General features: G+C 44.0%; 1 protein-coding gene across 3 annotated transcripts; it reads left to right on the forward strand.

Moving 5' to 3' along the window:
• Nucleotides 1-1,774: 1,774 nt before the first annotated feature.
• LOC120057220 (trimethyllysine dioxygenase, mitochondrial-like) lies at nucleotides 1,775-16,883 on the forward strand. 3 transcript variants are annotated; one of them, XM_039005753.1, is made up of 7 exons: nucleotides 1,775-1,949; nucleotides 12,889-13,065; nucleotides 13,490-13,769; nucleotides 14,978-15,097; nucleotides 15,715-15,951; nucleotides 16,305-16,443; nucleotides 16,617-16,883. In XM_039005753.1, exons 1-7 carry the CDS (start codon nucleotides 1,775-1,777, stop codon nucleotides 16,746-16,748), a joined length of 1,260 nt encoding a protein of 419 aa, XP_038861681.1. In that variant the 3' UTR covers nucleotides 16,749-16,883. The 3 variants fall into 3 exon arrangements, with proteins under 3 accessions (XP_038861681.1, XP_038861679.1, XP_038861680.1); XM_039005751.1 differs by lacking the exon at nucleotides 1,775-1,949 and adding an exon at nucleotides 8,407-8,676; XM_039005752.1 differs by lacking the exons at nucleotides 1,775-1,949; nucleotides 14,978-15,097 and adding an exon at nucleotides 8,407-8,676.
• The last annotated feature ends 4,779 nt before the right edge of the window (nucleotides 16,884-21,662 follow it).

Consider the following 21,662-nt stretch of genomic DNA (forward strand, 5'->3'; position numbering starts at 1 on the left):
TTGAATAGTCATAGTCAGCTAGCTAACATAGCATCCCTCTGTTTGAGCCAGGTTTTTGAGTAGGCTAAACTAGCTAGCTGTATTTGGTAGCTAGCTAAATAAGTGAAAGAGAAAAACATGAAATATAGCTAGCTCTCTTTCTCGTCCTCCTCCATTTTTGAATAAATGAATTTGTTAAAAACTGTTTAATTATTGTCTTTCTCTCTTTGAGTCAACTACTCACCACATTTGATGTACTGCAGTGCTAGCTAGCTGTCACTTATGCTTTCAGTACTAGATTCATTCTCTGATCCTTTGATTGGGTGGACAACATGTCAGTTCATGCTGCAAGAGATCTGATAGGTTGGAGGACATCCTCTGGAATTTGTCATAATTACTTTGTAAGTCTATGGAAGGGGGTGAGAACCATGAAGTTCCTAGGTTTTGTATTGAAGTCAATGTACCCAGAAGAGGACGGAAACTACCTGTCCTCCGGCTACACCATGGTGCTACCACACAGAGTGCTGTTGAGGTTACTGTAGACCTTCATTGCAAAATAGTGTGTTTTAATCAATTATTTGGTGAAGTGATTATATTTTGTATAGTTTTATCTAAAAAGGATAACTTTTTAAATGTTTAACTATTTTAATTTTTCTGAAATTCAGTGAGGAGGATGGTCCTCCCCTTCCTCCGCTGAAGAGCCTCGACTGGTGTGGTGCATAAGTTGGATTCATCTACTGAACGTATGCATCAAACTGTATGATGACTTAAATGACTTAAATGTATGCGTAGATGGCCTCACAGAAATGATATCAGAAAGTGAATATTGAACTTTTGTTTTACATATATTCAGATGATACTGCGTCCCATTTTGAGCAAAAATCACTGTCGATGTGATTGAGGCGTTAGGTCGCGTACCCCTGCTCAGACGTAGCATGCATCAACCAATTGTTGCATGGCACGTCATTGACTGAGTCATCAAGTGACAGTTTGATATAACATATGTGGTTAGTTGATATGTACAATATCCATCCAGGTGTTGTGACGCCTCAATCACACCGACAGTGTTAATTAATTTTGGTTCACCAAAAGTACTTTCATTTCCAATGGAACGCTGTGTTTGCATTGCATTGGCAGTGGGTTCTGTGTGGTGCATACGTTCGATTTATCGAACGTATGCGTAAAGCTGTATGCGCAGATGGCTTAAAAGAAATTGTAGCAGAAGGTGTATGTTGTACATCCAGATGATGCTGCATACCATTTTGCACAAATACACTGTCGGTGTGATCAAGGTGTAAAATATGGCATGAGACAGCAATGCCTAGGCAGAGGAACGCGACCTCAAACTGTTTTATAGCTGCTATACTAGCAGTTCTCAGCGTCAATGTTAGCAAGGTACGAGGCCAAAGTTTACAATACTGCAACGCTAGCCAGCAAAAACTATAAACTACTAGGAAAAATGGAGCAAACTTGTTTAATAATTAATCTCCGCGATTGTCATTGTAGGTGTTCATCGAAGCCGATGAAGGTCCACGAAATCTGAATTACAGCCAAATCACTGTGCTGCTATCAACAGTTGACTGGAATCCACACGAGATCTGTTCTGTGAGCATTGCATACTCAGATTATCAAACCATACGAGTTGATTTGTTCTCAATCAAAGCAATTAAGTAATTCAGGGAAATTATCATTTGTGCAGGAGACAGTCTCTGACGCGAATAATCCACATCAACTACTGTATATAATTGTGCACCTGTCCAGTGTTCCATCTAAACCAATTTTACATCAACAGATAATGTCTTTGGCTCGGGTGTTTTTTCGTTTACATGGCTATTTGCAACCCATATCGAAAACACAGGCTCCTTTGGTCTCCCGACTCATACGGACCCAGAATGAAGTGAGGTATTGGCAGTATACTGCTGCTCCACAGTCGACGAGTTGTCACTGGCAACTTCAGGAAGAATGCCTTGGTGAGTGTCTTGACAATTGTTTTTTATCTGCGCTTCCCTTTACCAAAGGCTATGATTATTTGGCATTTAATTCGCTCTAGCTTCCCATGTGTTTGTTATTGAGGGGTCTTTTTGAAGAACGTTTTGTTAATAATGAAAACGAGAATCCATTTTTGAATAAAGTCCTGAAGTGGTATCGATATATTGACGACATTTATTGTATATGGGAAGGAACTGAAGAAGAACTGTCAGATTTTATGGCACTACTCAATGACATTGACCCTAATCTCAAATTCACTATTGAACGTGACACTCAACGTGTTCATTATCTCGATATGTGGATTGAGAAATCAAATGGAACCCTGTTTACAACTCTGTATAGAAAAGAAACGGACAGAAATCCTATTACAGGGTGACAGCTTCCACCCTGAGCCATTAAAAAGAGGATTTCCAAGAAGCCAATTTTTTAGACTGCGCCGTATATGCCACTCCACAGAGGATTATCTAGAAAAAGCAGCGGAGATGCGCATTAGGTTTCTAATAAGAGGCTATTCGTCACAATGTGTGGATGAAGCTCATAATTTGGCATTGGAAAAAACACGAGATGAACTGCTACAAAAAAGACCCGCTAAAGCCAAAGAACACTCCGTAATGTTCACAACTACATATACTTTGAATTCGCGAAAAGTGGGAGGTGTGGTCAAGAAACACTGGCATATTTTATCATCGGACCCAGCTTTGCCGGCTGAATTTAAATATCTACCACGTATTGTGTAAAGGAGAGTTCGCAATTTACGCGATAAATTGGTTCATGCCAACTGCCAGCCACAAAAGAAAATTAGCCAAACTCTTTTACGCCCTCTACCAAATGGTAACTATAAATGCAGAGGATGCGCACAGTGCAACAATATGATGAAATGTGAATATTTATGCCACCCACACACAGGAAAACGGTTCCAAATAAATTACATTATTACGTGTTCCACCACCCATGTTATTTACATTATTAAATGTCCATGTGGGCTCTGTTATGTCGATAAAACCACCCGCTCTCTCAAACAGAGAATTAGTGAACATAAAAGTTCAATCAGGAGAAACGACAGGGATTATCCAGTCGCTGTACATTTCAATGACCTGAAGCATGACATTTCCACCTTTAGATTTTGTGACATAGAGAAAGTTAAGATATCAGACAGGGGAGGAGATATTAATAATACTCTGAGTAAAAGAGAATGTTTTTGGATTTTCACCCTCCAGACCTTATTTCCTAAAGGATTTAATGATGAAATGCCTATGTATGTTATGTTGTGAATTTGAACATGAAATATGTGTCTCTTGTAGATTATTCTGACGTTTTTCGTACGATGTACCCAGTGACTAATGAAAACTTACTATGTCCTGTAATATTTGTGTTGTGGAGAAATGACCAGGCAGGAGACGGGGGTACAGTTAGTTTTCGTTTAGTCAAAACCTCTCGTGCTCTACAGTTCCCGGGCACACTAGTGCGCATGTGCATTTCCTATTAGGTGTAGTAACGTAACACTGTCGTAATACATCACCGCTTAGTAACAGCATAGTAACTAATATAAACAGATGTAGATCCCAGATACTACACTCCTCCCCCATAGTTTTTAACTCCCAGAGAACAAGGTAAATATGTTAGGGAACTACTAATGCAATATCTGAACAATGCATTCTTAACATTTTTCAACTACTGGGTTGAAGCAGACTTTTCAGAGCCCAGCACAAATCCAGGGGATTATTCTGCCCCGAAGATGGAGTTTGTGTCCTAATAACTAACCCAGGTAATGTCCGTTTTCTTTCCTTTTATCTAGGACATATTAAAGTGTTTGTTTGTTTTACTGTCTGTTACCATTAACAGCTCAACTCACAGGTCAAGCTTTTGAGGTGCCCTTCGCTGTCGAATAGGATATCTTCGCTCCTCCTGGGCTTCCGGTAGTGGGCCAGGTTCGGGTGGAAGGTCAGGCTCTGTCTCTCCCGTACGTCCACAGTCAGGAGAATAGTCCTGGGGGTCGTTATTGTTCTTGTTCTCTCTGCGTTTCTCTGCTGGGGCGTTGGACCGTAGCAGATGATCCACATGAACGTTGACCTGGCGATGACCAATTTGGACTTGGTAAGTCAAAGGTCCTTTGCGTTGCAAGATCACACCTGAGTTCCACAGGCTCTTGGGGTGTCTGAAATCACGTACCATCACCCTCTCTCCCTCTTTGAATTCTCTGACAGTCTTTGAGTGTCTGTCATGAGCTTTCTTCTGCTGTAGCTGGTGCTTTGCCACAGTGCTTGACAAGTCTGGTTTCAACAATGTCAGGCGGGTACGTGGTTGGCGTCTCAGAAACAGTTCAGCTGGTGTACATTCCGTTACTGTGTGTGGTGTGTTGCGGTAAGTAAACAGGAACCGGGGAAGCCTTTGTTGGGTGGGCACAGACTGAACCTCGAGTCTAGTCCAGGCCTTCTTAAAGGTTTGCACGGCTCTCTCTGCTGCTCCGTTTGATGCCGGATGGTAAGGTGGTGACCGGATGTGCCTTACTCCATTGTTCTTGAGAAACATTTCAAAATCGTTTGACGTGAAAGGAGGGCCATTGTCCGATACGAGCTCCTTGACTAGTCCAAAGGATGCGAGCAGGTGTCTGAGAAGATTGATGGTCTTCTCAGCTGTGGTCAGTTGAGTAGGGAACACTTCCATCCACTTGGAATGGACATCGACGACAACAAGGAAATGTTGCTTGTCAATCTCGGCGTAATCCACATGGATGCGTTCCCAAGGTGTAGCAGCCCAGGACCATGGATGAAGAGGTGCAGCAGCAGGCTTGTTGCGAACAGCTTCACAAGGTGAGCAGTGGCCTACATGCTGTTGAATGTCCTGATCCAGTCCAGGCCACCACAGATAACTGCGAGCGAGTGCTTTCATTCGAGTGATCCCTGGATGTCCCTCATGCAGGTCAGATAGCAGTCTCCTCTGGAATTTGTGAGGTACCACCACCCTTGATCCCCACAGAACACATCCTTGATCAGTGGACAACTGGTCTTTCTTGTCGATGAATGGACGAAGGTTATCGTCATTTACGAAGTTTGGCCAACCTCCTAATGTTAAGTCCAAGACTTTGGAAAGCACTGGATCTTTCCTTGTTTCCTCTGCTATGTCTGAAGCAGATATGGGCAGTTCGTCAATGAGAGAGATCTGGAAGACTGCTCTATCATCTTCACTGTCGGAGTCACTATTGCATGGTAGTCTTGATAGTGCATCTGCATTTGCGTGATCACTGGATCGTCTGTACTCAATCTCGTAGTCGTAGGCTAACAATATCAGAGACCAACGTTGCATTCGAAGTGCAGCAAGGGTTGGTATAGCTGATTTTGGTCCAAGGATGGCCAACAGAGGCTTGTGATCTGTCAGCAGTTGGAACTTCCTTCCGTACAGGTATTTGTGAAACTTCTTCACTCCGAATATTATGCTCAGGGCTTCCTTCTCAATTTGAGCATAATTTTTCTCACTTGGTGACAGAGTCCGTGATGCAAATGCAATAGGGTGTTCTTCACCTGACGATAGAACATGTGAGATGACGGCTCCTACTCCGTATGGAGATGCATCACACGCGAGTCTCAGCTTCATCTCTGTGTTGTAGTGGGCAAGCCACTTGCTCTTTAGCAGACGCTGTTTGCAAGTCTTGAATGCTTCTTCGCATTGTGGGGACCAATTCCACTTTGTATCGGCCTGCAGCAGTTGGTGAAGCGGATGCAACAATGTGGACAAGTTTGCCACAAACTTTCCGTAATAGTTCAGGAGCAAGGTGCTCTCCAATGGTTGGTGCTGACACGAGGATGTCGTCCATGAAGCACACAACGTTGTCTATACCGTCCAAGATCTGATCCATTGTGTGTTGGAATATCGCTGGAGCTGTCGAGATTCCATAGGCCAAGCGATTGAATCTGAATAGCCCCTTGTGTGTATTGATGGTCAGATACTGTTCTGACTCCGGATCCAGCTTCAGTTGCTGATAAGCGAATGCCAGGTCCAGCTTACTGAAAACCTTCCCACCAGTTAGAGTGGCAAACAGACCTTCAGCGTTTGGTAGTGGATATTCCTCTGGTAGTATGCAGCGATTTACTGTGACCTTGTAGTCACCGCACATTCTGACGGTCTTGTCTTTCTTTGGGACTACAACAATCGGAGCGGCCCAGTCGCTCCTCGCTACTTTCGTGATTATGTTATTCTTCTGTAGGCGGTCCAGTTCCTTCTCTACTGCTTCCTTAAGAGCATAGGGAACTGGACGTGGTTTGTGAAAGATAGGCTTGGTTCCTTCTTGCACTCTGACTTTTGCTGTGAAGTCTTGTATTTCGCCGTAGCCATCTTTGAAAAGTTCTTTGTGCTTCTCCAGCATGTTAGTGAGTGTAGCCTGACTCACTGGTTTGTCCTTTCTCAGACTGAAGATTTCTCCCCAGTTCAACTTGATCTTTTGTAGCCAGTTTCTGCCTAGCAAGGCTGATTTTCTCCTTTAACAATGACAAGCGGTAGCGTCCACTCCTTCCTTTCATACCGGACTGGTACCTGGATCTGCCCTAACACAGGAATAGTGTCACCAGTGTATGAAGAAAGGCGGATGGACGCTGGCTGAAGAGGGCACTCTTTCAGTTTTTCTTTGTAGAGTCTCTCTGGAACCAGAGATACAGACGCTCCGGTGTCCAGCTGCATTTTTACCGGTTTTCCCGCTAACTCCATGTTGAGATAGATTCCATCTTTTTGTTGTTGAGCTGTGTACACTGTGGACAGTTCCAATACTGTTTCAGTAGTACCTTCCTCTTCTTGTGCTGCGTCTGACACTTTGTGCGCTCTTGCTGTGCGTTTTGAGGCTTTACACACTTTCTGTAAATGTCCAACCTTTCCACAATTGTGGCACTTTACATTTTGGAATCGACATTCACTGTGCTGATGATTATCTCCCCCACATCTGTAGCAACTTGGCTTAGACCTTTGAGATGTGGGCTGCTTTGTTCTTGTGTAACCTTGAGGACGGGACTGAGAAAAGTGTGACTTTTGTGAGCCTTTTTCACCACGTGCATCACTGACCTTGTGAACACCTTTCTGACGTTCTGCATATCCCGATAGCTCAATAGTATCCCTGTGGGCAAGCTCGAGTCCAAGTGCGATATCACAGGCTTTCCGAAAGGTCAGGTCCTTCTCTGACAGAAGCCTTCTGTGATATGCTTCACCTGTGAGACCACATACAAACTTGTCTCGAAGAGCATCATCAAGAAATTGTGCAAACTCACATGTACTTGCCAGCCTTTTCAAAGCAAGGATGTAGTCAGCCACGGTTTCCCCTTGACTCTGGTGACGTTGGTAAAATCTGAAACGTTCTGCAATGAGAATTGGCTTAGGCTTGAAATGCCTTGAAAGAGTTTCAGTCAGTTCTGCATAGTTCAACTCCACTGCTTTTATTGGTTCAATGAGACCTTTCAGCAATCCATACTCAGTTGGACCCAAAACACTGAGAAATATGTCTGCTTTCTTTTCATCTTTGATTTCATTTGCAGCCAGCCAACGCTCAAAACGCTCCAAATAGGAATCAAAATCCTCTTTTGTAGCCTCAAACTCTGGTACTCGACCAATGGTTGCCATTTTCACAGTTAATTGTTCAGTTTCCTTATTCCTTGTATTCCTTAATTTTCATCTAATTCTTCACTTCAGAAGTTTCTGCAATTACTTCGTTCACTGCACTCATTTGTAATAATGTACACACCGTGTTACGTTCCTTCTTCCTTTTTTTTTTCTTGACAATATTTCTCCACTGAGATCGCCTAATTTCAATGGGTTCAATGACAGTTTTTTTTTTATTTAACCACCAGAGGGCAGTGTCGCTATTCTGGACTCCAATAGTCTTGCTACTTGGCAGCTCCTGAACACTGTACCTGCTAGCAGTGCTTAGCCTTTTTTTACTGGCGAAAGAAAATAAAAAATAACTGACGAATTACGTAATTATTTTGAGTTTCATTACTCACGCAACATTCTTCCCTTCAAGCAATGTCCGTTAAATAAGTTTAATCACCTCGTCGCCACTGTAATATTTGTGTTGTGGAGAAATGACCAGGCAGGAGACGGGAGTACAGTTAATTTTCGTTTAGTCAAAACCTCTCGTGCTCTACAGTTCCCGGGCACACTAGTGCGCATGTGCATTTCCTATTAGGTGTAGTAACGTAACACTGTCGTAATACATCACCGCTTAGTAACAGCATAGTAACTAATATAAACAGATGTAGATCCCAGATACTACATGTCCTCATTGAGATTTTACAGACGTGTTCAATACGCCTTATATATACACCTTTGTAATATTTATATTAATATTCATATTGTTATATTTGGTAGCACTTATTTGTTTTTCCTTTGCCTCCAACCCCCTTCGATGTGTAGAAAGGATGTGGGTGGGGCCATGTCTACATAAGGGTGCAATTTTTTTTTTATTCACTAAAGCTCTGACGAAGGCCGATACGTAAGCGTATTAAATATCGGTGATACTATCAAGAGCAGTTTCCTTTTTCCTACATCAACAGATAATGTCTTTGGCTCGGGTGTTTTTCCGTTTACATGGCTATTTGCAACCCATTTCGAAAATACAGGCTCCTTTGGTCTCCCGACTCATACGGACCCAGAATGAAGTGAGGTATTGGCAGTATACTGCTGCTCCACAGTCGACGAGTTGTCACTGGCAACTTCAGGAAGAATGCCTTGGTGAGTGTCTTGACAATTGTTTTTTATCTGCGCTTCCCTTTACCAAAGGCAATGATTATTTGGCATTTAATTCGCTCTAGCTTCCCAAGTGTTTGTTATTGAAGTTCAATTTGTTCATATCAAATACAATTTTATTCGTCACGTACTTCGTAAACAACTGGTGTGGACTATCAGTGAAAGTGCTTACGGGCCCTTCCTAAAACGGAACCCAAACCGGCTGCGCGCGTGCGCTATCGTGCATACATTTATTTTGTCCCCCTACACCAAACGAGATCACGACACGCAGGTTAAAATATCAAAACAAACTCTCAACCAATGACATTAATTTGGGGACAGATCGAAAAGCATTAAACATGTATGGCAATTTAGCTAGTTAGCTTGCACTTGCTAGCCAATTTGTCCTATTTAGTTAGCTTGCTGTTGCTAGCTAATTTGTCCTGGGATAAAAACATTGAGTTGTTATTTTACCTGAAATGCACAAGGTCCTCTACTCCGACAATTAATCCACACATAAAACGGCCAACCGAATCGTTTGTAGTCATCTCTCCTCCTTCCAGGCTTTTTCATCTTTGAACTTATATGGTGATCGCATCTAAACTTTCATAGTATTACCACGACGACCGGCAAAACAGTTTGTCTTTCAATCACCCATGTGGGTATAACAAATGAGGAGATGGCACGTGGGTACCTGCTTCTATAAACCAATGAGGAGATGGGAGAGGCAGGACTTGCAGTGGGATCTGCGTCAGAAATATAAATGAGTTCTATTTTAGCTCTTGGCATCGCAGACGGTTGTTGGCGCGCGCAAGCAGTGTGGGTGCAATAATTGAATAACATGGATTTCTACATTTATTTTGTGACGCTCGCTTACGCGACGTGTCCGGTCTGGTCAGCATGTTACAATGCAGAGAGAAAGAAATAATAAAAAAGTAAAACACGTCATAATAGATACACAATGAGTAACGATAACTTGGCTATATACCAGGGGTACGAGGTAGGGGTAGATAAATACATATATACTGAACAAAAATATAAACGCAATGATTTTATGGAGTTACAGTTTATATAAGAAAATCAGGTCATTTAAATAAATAAATTAGGCCCTAATCTATGGATTTCACATGATTGGACAGGGATGCAGCAATGGGTGGGCCTAGGAGGGCATAGGCCACCCACTTGGGAGCCAGGCCCATTTACAGGGGAGCCAGGCCCACCCACAGGGGAACCAGGCCCAGCCAATCAGGTTGAGTTTTTTTCCCCACAAAAGGGCTTTATTTCATACAGAAATACTCCTCAGTTTCACCAGCTGTCCGGGTGGCTGGTCTCAGACGATCCTGCAGGTGAAGAAGCCAGATGTGGCGGTCCTGGGCTGGCGCGGTTACACATGATCTGCGGCTGTGAGGCCGGTTGGACGTGCTGCAAATTCTCAAAATGACGTTTAAGGCGGCTTATGGTAGAGAAATTAACATTAAATTATCTGGCAACAGTTCTGGTGGACATTCCTGCAGTCATCAGGCTGATTGCACGCTCCCTCAAAACTTGAGACATCTGTGCCATTGTTGTGTGACAAAACTGCACATTTTAGTGGCCTTTTATTGTCCCCAGCACAAGGTGCACCTGTGTAATGATCATTCTGTTTAATCAGCTTCTTAATATGCCACACCTGGCAGGTAGATGGATTATCTTGGCAAAGGAGAAATTCTCACTAACAGGGATGTAAACAAATGTATGCACTACATTTCAGAGAAATACGTTTTTTTTGAGTATGGAACATTTCTGGGATCTTTTATTTCAGCTCATAAAACATGGGACCAACACTTTACATGTTGAGGTATATATTTGTGTTCAGTATAACTAAGAATAAAGTGACAGATAGTAAACAGTAGCAGCAGTATATGTGATGAGTCAAAAAAGGTTGTTCGAAAAGGGGTCAATGTAGTCGTATGGCTTGGGGGTAGATGCTGTTTAGGGTCCTGTTGGTCCAGACTTGGTGCATCTCTACCGCTTGTCGTGCGATTACAAAGAGAACAGCCTATGATGGCCTCTATACCAGTGGGTCTGGATGGCATGGAGCTCAGCTACAGTGATGTATAGTTGGCGCCCCCCATGGGATGGCGCCCCCCCTTGGTTTGTGCTGTGGCGGAGATCTTTGTGGGCTATACTCGGCCTTGTCTCAGGATGGAAAGTTGGTGGTTGAAGATATCCCTCTAGTGGTGTGGGGGCTGTGCTTTGGCAAAGTGGGTGGGGTTATATCCTTCCTGTTTGGCCCTGTCCGGGGGTATCATCGGATGGGACCACAGTGTCTCCTGACCACTCCTGTCTCAGCCTCCAGTATTTATGCTGCAGTAGTTTGTGTCGGGGGGCTAGGGTCAGTTTGTTATATCTGGAGTATTTCTCCTGTCTTATCCGGTGACCTGTGTGAATTTAAGTAAGCTCTCTCTAATTCTCTCCTTCTCTCTTTCTTTCTCTCTCTCGGAGGACCTGAGCCCTAGGACCATGCGCCAGGACTACCTGGCATGATGACTCCTTGCTGTCCCCAGTCCACCTGGCCGGGCTGCTGCTCCAGTTCCAACTGTTCTGCCTGCGGCTATGGAACCCTGACCTGTTCACCGGACGTGCTACCTGTCCCGGACCTGCTGTTTTCAACTCTCTAGAGACCGCAGGAGCGGTAGAGATACTCTTAATGATCGGCTATGAAAAGCCAACTGACATTACTCCTGAGGTGCTGACTTGCTGCACCTACTGTGATTATTATTATTTGACCATGCTGGTCATTTATGAACATTTGAACATCTTGGCCATGTTCTGTTATAATCTCCACCTGACAGAGCCAGAAGAGGACTGCCCCCCCCCCCCCCCCCCCATAGCCTGGTTCCTCTCTAGGTTTCCTCCTAGGTTTTGGCCTTTCTAGGGAGTTTTTCCTAGCCACCGTGCTTCTACACCTGCATTGCTTGCTGTTTGGGGTTTTAGGCTGGGTTTCTGTACAGCACTTTGAGATATCAGCTGATGTACGAAGGGCTATATAAATACATTTGATTTGATGTACTGGGTAGCACCTACCCTCTGTAGCGCCTTGCCAAGTTGTCATACCAAGTGCTGATGCAGCCAGTCAAAATGCTCTCAATGGTGCAGATGCAGAAACTTTTGAGGATCTGAGAGCCCATGCCAAGTCTTTTCAGCCTCGTGTTACTTGAGAACCAATGTTGGACTTTCAAATCAAAGTTTATTTGTCACATGCGCCGAATACAACCGGTGTAGACCTTACAGTGAAATGCTTACTTACAGGCTCTAACCAATAGTGCAAAAAAGGTATTAGGTAAACAATAGGTAAGTAAAGAAATAAAAACAACAGTAAAAAGACAGTGAAAAACAGTAGCGAGGTGCGTACAGTAGCAAGGCTATAAAAGTAGTGAGGCTACATACAGACACCGGTAAGTCAGGCTGATTTGAGGTAGTATGTACATGTAGATATGGTTAAAGTGACTATGCATATCTGATGAACAGAGAGTAGCAGTAGCGTAAAGAGGGGTTGGGGGGGTGGCAAACAATGCAAATAGTCCGGGTAGTCATTTGATTACCTGTTTAGGAGTCTTATGGCTTTGGGGTAAAAACTGTTGAGAAGCCTTTTTCTCCTAGACTTGGCACTCTGGTACCGCTTGCCATGCGGTAGTAGAGAGAACAGTCTATGACTGGGGTGGCTGGGGTCTTTGACAATTTTTAGGTCCTTCCTCTGACACCGCCTGATGTAGAGGTCCTGGATGGCAGGCAGCTTAGCCCCAGTGATGTACTGGGCCGTACGCACTACCCTCTGTAGTGCCTTGCGGTCAGAGGCCGAGCAATTGCCGTACCAGGCAGTGATGCAACCAGTCAGGATGCTCTCGATGTTGCAGCTGTAGAACCTTTTGCGGATCTCAGGACCCATGCCAAATCTTTTTAGTTTCCTGAGGGGGAATAGGCTTTGTCGTGCCCTCTTCACGACTGTCTTGGTGTGTTTGGACCATTCTAGTTTGTTGGTGATGTGGACACCAAAGAACTTGAAGCTCTCAACCTGCTCCATTACAGCCCTGTCAATGAGAATGGGGGTGTACTCGGTCCAATGTTGGACTTTAATCTGGTATATTGGTTAGAACAGTGTCTGGACCTGACACTTGACTAGGCCAGTTTCCATATTATACGCTAATATTTACTTAAATCTAACATTTGAATCTTCAGAGCTCAGCTATGGAGGACTTGTGATGCACTTTGACTATGTGTGGCTACGGGATCATTGCCGCTCTGCCTCCTGCTACAACAGCAAGACCAACCAGAGGAACCTAGATACATCACATGTGGAGCTGAACATATGTCCTGCCAACACCAGGGTGGATGATGAGAATCTCTTCCTCACATGTAAGTCTTGGTTTGAAGATTGCTTTTCTCAACTAAGAGAAGCCCACATTGTGAAGTAGCCTGGAACTTGACCACTGCCAAACCTGAGATAGTTACTGCATTGTTCAGGGAGACCTTTGCCTCTTGTAAAAGGCTATAATGACATACTGTAGACACGGCAGACATTGCTACCATATGATTTATTTTACACTGTAACCATTAAATCCCTTACTCTGGTTGCAATCAGTCATTTCATTTGAGGTCGTATATCTAGGTCTGTTTGATGTCGTCAAAAACTCTAAGTCCATTGCCAGTCATGTTTTTTATTTCAGCCCATTTTCTTTTTGGCAGCACTGTGATATATGTACCTATTCCTACTCATCATTCTTTTGAACAGTTATTGGATGTATATTAGAAGGAATTGTCTTTGATTTGTGTACCTCAGGGCCCGATGGTCATGTGACAAAGTACAGCCTGAGTTGGCTGGCTCAGAACAGCTATGAGGGACAGAAGCAGAGTGCCATGCAGCCACGCATCATCTGGAACTCTGACATCTATGCCAATGCCAAGGTGCCCTCTGCCAATTGGGACAAGTTTATGACCTGTGATGATGAACTGAAGAAGTTCCTCAGAAACTTTCTGCTGTATGGCATTGCTTTTGTGGAGGGTGTCCCACCAACTGTTGAGGCCACAGAGACGGTTACCCAGAGAGTCAGCCTCATCAGGTACTGGCCTCTTAGGGAATGAGAAGGGGGTGTTCAGGGGTCTTAAAAGTAGCTACATCCCACCCACCACAATACATACAAACAGAAATGGTTTTAGAATGGGAGATTATTTAATGTTAGCTTGTTACAATGCTTGTTACAAAGCAACAGTGCTTTTTTAAACAAATTTATTTGACCTTTGTTTAACTAGGCAAGTCCGTTAAGAACAAATTATTATTTACAATGATGGCCTAGGAACAGTGGGTTAACTGCATTGTTCAGGGGCAGAATGACAGATTTTTAATTTGTCAGTTCGGGGATTCAATCTAGCCTACGTTTCGGTTACTAGCCCAACGCTGTAACCACTAGGCTACCTGCTACAGGGAAGATGTTGGTTTCCTTAACAACAAGCCCTTGATACTTTTGCCAAGTGAACATGCACAACAAACTTTTCTCAGCACATAGAATGGAGTGTGGATTTGTCAAAGAGGAGAAGAGTAGTGGTACTGCCTTCTCATTAATCCACCAGGTTCATAAAGGACTCCATAGGTGGTGTGGTTTAAGTTTCCAATGCCTGAACCAAGGTGGAGTCTATCACAGTATATCTTGTTTTATCAAGATTCAAGAAATCTGTGCCATAACAATGTGCATCTGGCTTGCATCTTATCAGTTAAAAAAGCCATAAACCGGTGATGAAACAGTGTCAAACTGCAGCTTCCAAAAGGAATGGCCTGTTTCACAATGCTGAACCTGTTGTTACAACTGTCCATTTTACTAACAATATATATTCCATTTAGCAGACGCTTTTATCCTAAGCGACTTACAGTCATGCGTGCATACATTTAAAGTATGGGTGGTCCCGGGAATCGAACCCACTAACCTGGTGTAGCAAGCGCCATGCTCTCCCAACTCAGCTACAGAGGACCACATCATTGTAATCACCGAACACAATAACCTACATAGATGTCTAAAGTGTCTGCAACTGAAGAGGAATCTCAACCTAACCAAGATACAGATCAGCATGTGTGCTGCCGTGCTAAATTCACACCCATTCGTGTGTGAACATCTTCTGAACACTAATCCCATCTCTGACACCCCAAAGAAACAAAAGATAACTATTTGGAGTAAATTTTCCATTATAAACCTGTTTGAATTGTTCTTGTATAATGTCGATATTATTTTTGAGACGGCAGACTGTACTTTATGTTTTCATTCCTGTTTCCTATTAGGGAGACTATGTATGGCAAGATGTGGAACTTCACTTCAGATTTCTCCCGAGGAGACACTGCCTACACCAAACTGGCCCTGGACCGTCACACAGACACCTCATACTTCCAGGAACCTTGTGGGTACGTATTCAGAAGATGTTCACACACGAATGGGTGTTAATTGTTTGAGTTATCATGGCAGGTCAATTTAGCACGGCAGCACACATGCTGATCTGTATCTTGGTTAGGTTGAGATTCCTCTTCAGTTGCAGACACTTTAGACATCTATGTAGGTTATTGTGTTCGGTGATTACAATGATGTGGTCCTCTGTAGCTGAGTTGGGAGAGCATGGCGCTTGCTACGCCAGGTTAGTGGGTTCGATTCCCGGGACCACCCATACTTTAAATGTATGCACGCATGACTAAGTCGCTTAGGATAAAAGCGTCTGCTAAATGGAATATATATTGTTAGTAAAATGGACAGTTGTAACAACAGGTTCAGCATTGTGAAACAGGCCATTCCTTTTGGAAGCTGCAGTTTGACACTGTTTCATCACCGGTTTATGGCTTTCTTAACTGATAAGATGCAAGCCAGATGCACATTGCTATGGCACAGATTTCTTGAATCTTGATAAAACAAGATATACTGTGATAGACTCCACCTTGGTGTCCCATGAAATGACAGGGCAATACGCCATCTATTGGGCATTTCATGACATCATGTGACTTACTTTGATGCCATTGACTTTGAATTACAGGATCCAAGTGTTCCATTGCCTTAAACATGAGGGAACGGGAGGAAGAACACTACTCGTGGATGGATTCTATTCTGCAGACCAAGTGCTCCAGAAGACACCTGACAACTTTGAGCTGCTAGCACGGGTGCCTATCAAGCATGAGTACATTGAAAATGTCAGCGACCACCGCAACCACATGATAGGCATTGGCCCTGTGCTCAACGTGTATCCCTGGAACAATGAGGTGTTCATGATCCGGTATGACCAGTCTGTTTTCATTTGAGATGTGAATGTCTCCCTGAATATCTTGCTTTAAACATATATTCCATTGTCATCATAGGCCATAAAACCTCTAACCAGTATTTGTTAGCTATTAATTCACAATGTTGTACACATTTGAGAAATGCTACACCCATCAATATGAATTAAGTCCCTTCGGTGGGTTCTTTGTGGAAAGCTCAGGATCTGTTGCTCATAATAAAAATAATAGTGCATACAGCGTAACACTTGTTAATCCAGAGCTAGATCCTTTGAGATCAATGTTATGAATATTTAATCTGATATTGAGGATTAATATGGTATCACCTCCTGCTTGGTCGCCTCTCTTACAGATACAATAACTACGACCGGGCAGTCATAAACACTATCCCCCATGACGTTGTCAAGCGATGGTATGTGGCTCACAGAGAGTTGACCACAGAGATGAGGAAGCCAGAGAATGAGTTGTGGGTCAAACTGAAGCCTGGAAAGGTAAGGAAAAAGAGATGCCTTTTCATTGATCTAGACAGAAAAGATGAATCACTACATGTTGATATAAGAGGGGGGTGGGGACATTCTGAAACCAGGATTGGGTTTCAGGGGATGGGTAAAGTCCTACAAAATCGTACACAAACAATAAAGTATGTTCCCTCTTTTTCTGGTAGGTTCTCTTCATTGATAACTGGCGTGTCATGCATGGTCGGGAGTCCTTCACAGGCCTGCGGCAACTGTGTGGCTGCTACCTGACCAGAGACGACGCCTTGAACACTGCCCGCTCCCTGGGTCTGCAGGCCTGAGTGAAGAGTCTCCAACACTTCCAGCCAAAAGCTCCAGTATTTTGAAGATAAAAGCTGTAGCCCTGCTTCTTCAGAATACAATATTATCAAATCAAAAAAAAAAATCACAGGTGCCGAATACAACAAGCCCTTAACCAACAATGCAGTTCAAGAAATAGAGTTAAGAAAATATTTACTAAATAAAGTAAAAAAATGTAATCAAAAAGTAACACAAGATATTTACATAACAACAACGAGGCTATGTACAGGGAGAACCGGTACCGGGTCAACATGTGGGGGTACAGGTTAGTCGAGGTAATTTGTAAAGTGACTGCATAGATAACTAACAGTGAGTAGCAGCAGTGTAAAAACAAAGGGGGGGGTGGTGGTCAATGTAAATAGTCTGGGTGGCCATTTGATAAATTGTTCAGCAGTCTATGGCTTGGGGGTAGAAGCTGTTAAGGAGCCTTTTGATCCTAGACTTGGCGTTCCAGTACTGTTTGCCGTGCGGTAGCATATAGAGAACAGTCTATGGGTGACTGGAGTCTTTGACTATTTAAGTGTTTAAGTCAAGAACATAGACTGTGATCTGCATTATGCATGCATATGCTCTTGTTAGAACAACAATCATCTTTTGAACTGGAACTTAACATATTGAGGTGTTTAACATATTGGCTTTGTTTTAGGGATTAGTTTCTAATCTTAAAATATTTTAGTATGTCTCAATCACTACATAGCACTTTTACCAGACATTTAATTTTTGATTCATGTATTTAGGAACTTTTGCCTTTCTCAATACCTTTTTTCTTGATTTGATTGAATAATCAACCCTTATCCCAGTCTACTGTTCCCACATGCTTCAAGAGGGCCACCATTGTTCCTGTTCCCAAAAAAGCTAAGGTAACTGAGCTAAATGACTACCGCCCCGTAGCACTCACTTCTGTCATCATGAAGTGCTTTGAGAGACTAGTCAAGGACCATATCACCTCCACCCTACCTGACACCCTAGACCCACTCCAATTTGCTTACCGCCCCAATAGGTCCACAGACGACGCAATCGCAACCACACTGCACACTGCCCTAACCCATCTGGACAAGAGGAATACGTATGTGAGAATGCTGTTCATCGACTACAGCTCAGCATTTAACACCATAGTACCCTCCAAACTCGTCATCAATCTCGAGACCCTGTGTCTCGACCCCTCCCTGTGCAACTGGGTACTGGACTTCCTGACGGGCCGCCCCCAGGTGGTGAGGGTAGGTAACAACATCTCCACCCCGCTGAACCTCAACACTGGGGCCCCACAAGGGTGCGTTCTCAGCCCTCTCCTGTACTCCCTGTTCACCCACGACTGCTTGACTATGCACGCCTCCAACTCAATCATCAAGTTTGCAGACGACACTACAGTGGTAGGCTTGATTACCAACAACGACGAGACGGCCTACAGGGAGGAGGTGAGGGCCCTCGGAGTGTGGTGTCAGGAAAATAACCTCACACTCAAAGTCAACAAAACAAAGGAGATGATCGTGGACTTCAGGAAACAGCAGAGGGAGCACCCCCCTATCCACATTGACTGGACAGTAGTGGAGAGGGTAGTAAGGTTTAAGTTCCTCGGCGTACACATCATGGACAAACTGAATTGGTCCACCCACACAGACAGAGTGGTGAAGAAGGCGCAGCAGCGCCTCTTCAACCTCAGGAGGCTGAAGAAATTCGGCTTGTCACCAAAAGCACTCACAAACTTTTACAGATGCACAATCCTGTCGGGCTCTATCACCGCCTGGTACGGCAACTGCTCCGCCCACAACCATAAGGCTCTCCAGAGGGTAGTGAGTTCTGCACAACGCATCACCGGGGCAAACTACCTGCCCTCCAGGACACCTACAACACCCGATGTCACAGGAAGGCCATAAAGATCATCAAGGACAACAACCACCCGAGCCACTGCCTGGTCACCCCGCTATCATCCAGAAGGCGAGGTCAGTACAGGTGCAACAAAGCAGGGACCGAGAGACTGAAAAACAGCTTCTATCTCAAGGCCATCAGACTGTTAAACAGCCACCACTAACATTGAGTGGCTGCTGCCAACATACTGTATCACTAGCCACTTTAAACAATGCCACTTAATATAATGTTTACATACCCTACATTACTCAACTCATATGTATTTACTGTACTCGATACCATCTACTGCATCTTGCCTATGCCGTTCTGTACCATCACTCATTCATATATTTTTATGTACATATTCTTCATCCCTTTACACTTGTGTGTATAAGGTAGTTGTTGTGAAATTGTTAGGTTAGATTACTCGTTGGTTATTACTGCATTGTCGGAACTAGAAGCACAAGCATTTCGCTACACTCGCATTAACATCTGCAAACCATGTGTATGTGACAAATAAAATTTGATTTGATTTCTATTGGGTGGCTTTTTTTTGTCATGCACAGACAGACTGACATGCATTAAAACGTGTCCAGCATCAAAGGAAAATACAGATTAGTTATTTTTTTATGAGTGTCATGCATTCTTTTATAGTTTAATGGTGTCATGTTATCACAAAATGTTTAACTCTAATTAGTTAAACTATAATGTTCATTTATAATAGCCTTGGTTTCATGCATGTTAACATTAGAAGCCTCCTCCCTACGTTTGTTTTATTCACTGCTTTAGCACACTGCCAACCCGGATGTTCTAGCCGTGTCTGAATCCTGGCTTAGGAAGACCACCAAGAATTCTGAAATTTTCATCCCTAACTACAACATTTTCAGACAAGATAGAATGGCCAAAGGGGGCGGTGTTGCAATCTACTGCAAAGATAGCCTGCAGAGTTCTGTCCTACTATCCAGGTCTGTACCCAAACAATTTGAACTTCTACTTTTAAAAATCCACCTCTCTAAAAACAAGTCTCTCACCATTGCCGCCTGCTATAGACCACCCTCTGCCCCCAGCTATGCTCTGGACACCATATGTGAACTGATTGCCCCCCATCTATCTTCAGAGCTCGTGCTGCTAGGCGACCTAAACTGGAACATGCTTAACACCCCAGCCATCCTACAATCTAAGCTTGATGCACTCAATCTCACACAAATTATCAATGAACCTACCAGGTACCACCCCAAAGCCGTAAACACGGGCACCCTCATAGATATCATCCTAACCAACTTGCCCTCTAAATACACCTCTGCTGTTTTCAACCACGATCTCAGCGATCACTGCCTCATTGCTTGCATCTGTAATGGGTCAGCGGTCAAACGACCTCCACTCATCACTGTCAAACGCTCCCTGAAACACTTCAGCGAGCAGGCCTTTCTAATCGACCTGGCCGGGGTATCCTGGAAGGATATTGATCTCATCCCGTCAGTAGAGGATGCCTGGTTATTTTTTAAGAATGCCTTCCTCACCATCTTAAATAAGCATGCCCCATTCAAGAAATGTAGAACCAGGAACAGATATAGCCCTTGGTTCTCTCCAGACCTGACTGCCCTTAACTACAACAAAAACATCCTATGGCGTTCTGCATTAGCATCGAACAGCCCCCGTGATATGCAACTTTTCAGGGAAGCTAGAAACCAATATACACAGGCAGTTAGAAAAGCCAAGGCTAGCTTTTTCAAGCAGAAATTTGCTTCCTGCAACACAAACTCAAAAAAGTTCTGGGACACTGTAAAGTCTATGGAGAATAAGAACACCTCCTCCCAGCTGCCCACTACATTGAAGATAGGAAACACTATCATCACCGATAAATCCACTATAATTGAGAATTTCAATAAGTATTTTTCTACGGCTGGCCATGCTTTCCACCTGGCTACCCCTACCCCGGTCAACAGCACTGCACCCCCCATAGCTACTCGCCCAAGCCTTCCCCATTTCTCCTTCTCCCAAATCCAGTCAGCTGATGTTCTGAAAGAGCTGCAAAATCTGGACCCCTACAAATCAGCCGGACTAGATAATCTGGACCCTTTCTTTCTAAAATGTTCTGCTGAAATTGTTGCCACCCCTATTACTAGCCTGTTCAACCTCTCTTTCGTGTCGTCTGAGATTCCCAAAGATTGGAAAGCAGCTGCGGCCATCCCCCTCTTCAAAGGGGGGGACACTCTTGACCCAAACTACTACAGACCTATATCTATCCTACCCTGCCTTTCTAAGGTCTTCGAAAGCCAAGTCAACAAACAGATTACCGGCCATTTCGAATCCCACCATACCTTCTCCGCTATGCAATCTGGTTTCAGAGCTGGTCATGGGTGCACCTCAGCCACGCTCAAGGTCCTAAACGATATCTTAACCGCCATCGATATGAAACAATACTGTGCAGCCGTATTCATTGACCTGGCCAAGGCTTTCGACTCTGTCAATCACCACATCCTCATCGGCAGACTCGACAGCCTTGGTTTCTCAAATGATTGCCTTGCCTGGTCAATGAATACGGCCTTGCCTGTAAAACGGACCATCCTACCAATCCTAGACTTTGGTGATGTCATTTACAAAATAGCCTCCAATACCCTACTCAATAAATTGGATGCAGTCTTTCACAGTGCCATCCGTTTTGTCACCAAAGCCCCATATACTACCCACCACTGCGACATGTAAGCTCTCGTTGGCTGGCCCTCGCTTCATACTTGTCGCCAAACCCACTGGCTCCAGGTCATCTACAAGACCCTGCTAGGTAAAGTCCCCCCTTATCTCAGCTCGCTGGTGACCATAGCAGCACCCACCTGTAGCACGCGCTCCAGCAGGTATATCTCTCTGGTCACCCCCAAAACCAATTCTTCCTTTGGCCGCCTCTCCTTCCAGTTCTCTGCTGCCAATGACTGGAACGAACTACAAAAATCTCTGATACTGGAAACACTTATCTCCCTCACTAGCTTTAAGCACCAGCTGTCAGAGCAGCTCACATATTACTGCACCTGTACATAGCCCATCTATAATTTAGC

Source organism: Salvelinus namaycush, chromosome 12 (assembly GCF_016432855.1).
Source record: "Salvelinus namaycush isolate Seneca chromosome 12, SaNama_1.0, whole genome shotgun sequence".
NCBI lineage: Eukaryota > Metazoa > Chordata > Actinopteri > Salmoniformes > Salmonidae > Salvelinus > Salvelinus namaycush.

What these genes read in the sequence shown, in the direction of transcription:
- LOC120057220 (XM_039005753.1), top strand. Translation starts at nt 1,775, where the DNA reads ATGTCTTTGGCTCGGGTGTTTTTTCGTTTACATGGCTATTTGCAACCC. An exon ending in TGAGAATCTCTTCCTCACAT is followed by an intron (nt 13,066 to 13,489) that starts GTAAGTCTTGGT and finishes TGTGTACCTCAG; the next exon opens with GGCCCGATGGTCATGTGACA. An exon ending in TCAAACTGAAGCCTGGAAAG is followed by an intron (nt 16,444 to 16,616) that starts GTAAGGAAAAAG and finishes TTTTTCTGGTAG; the next exon opens with GTTCTCTTCATTGATAACTG.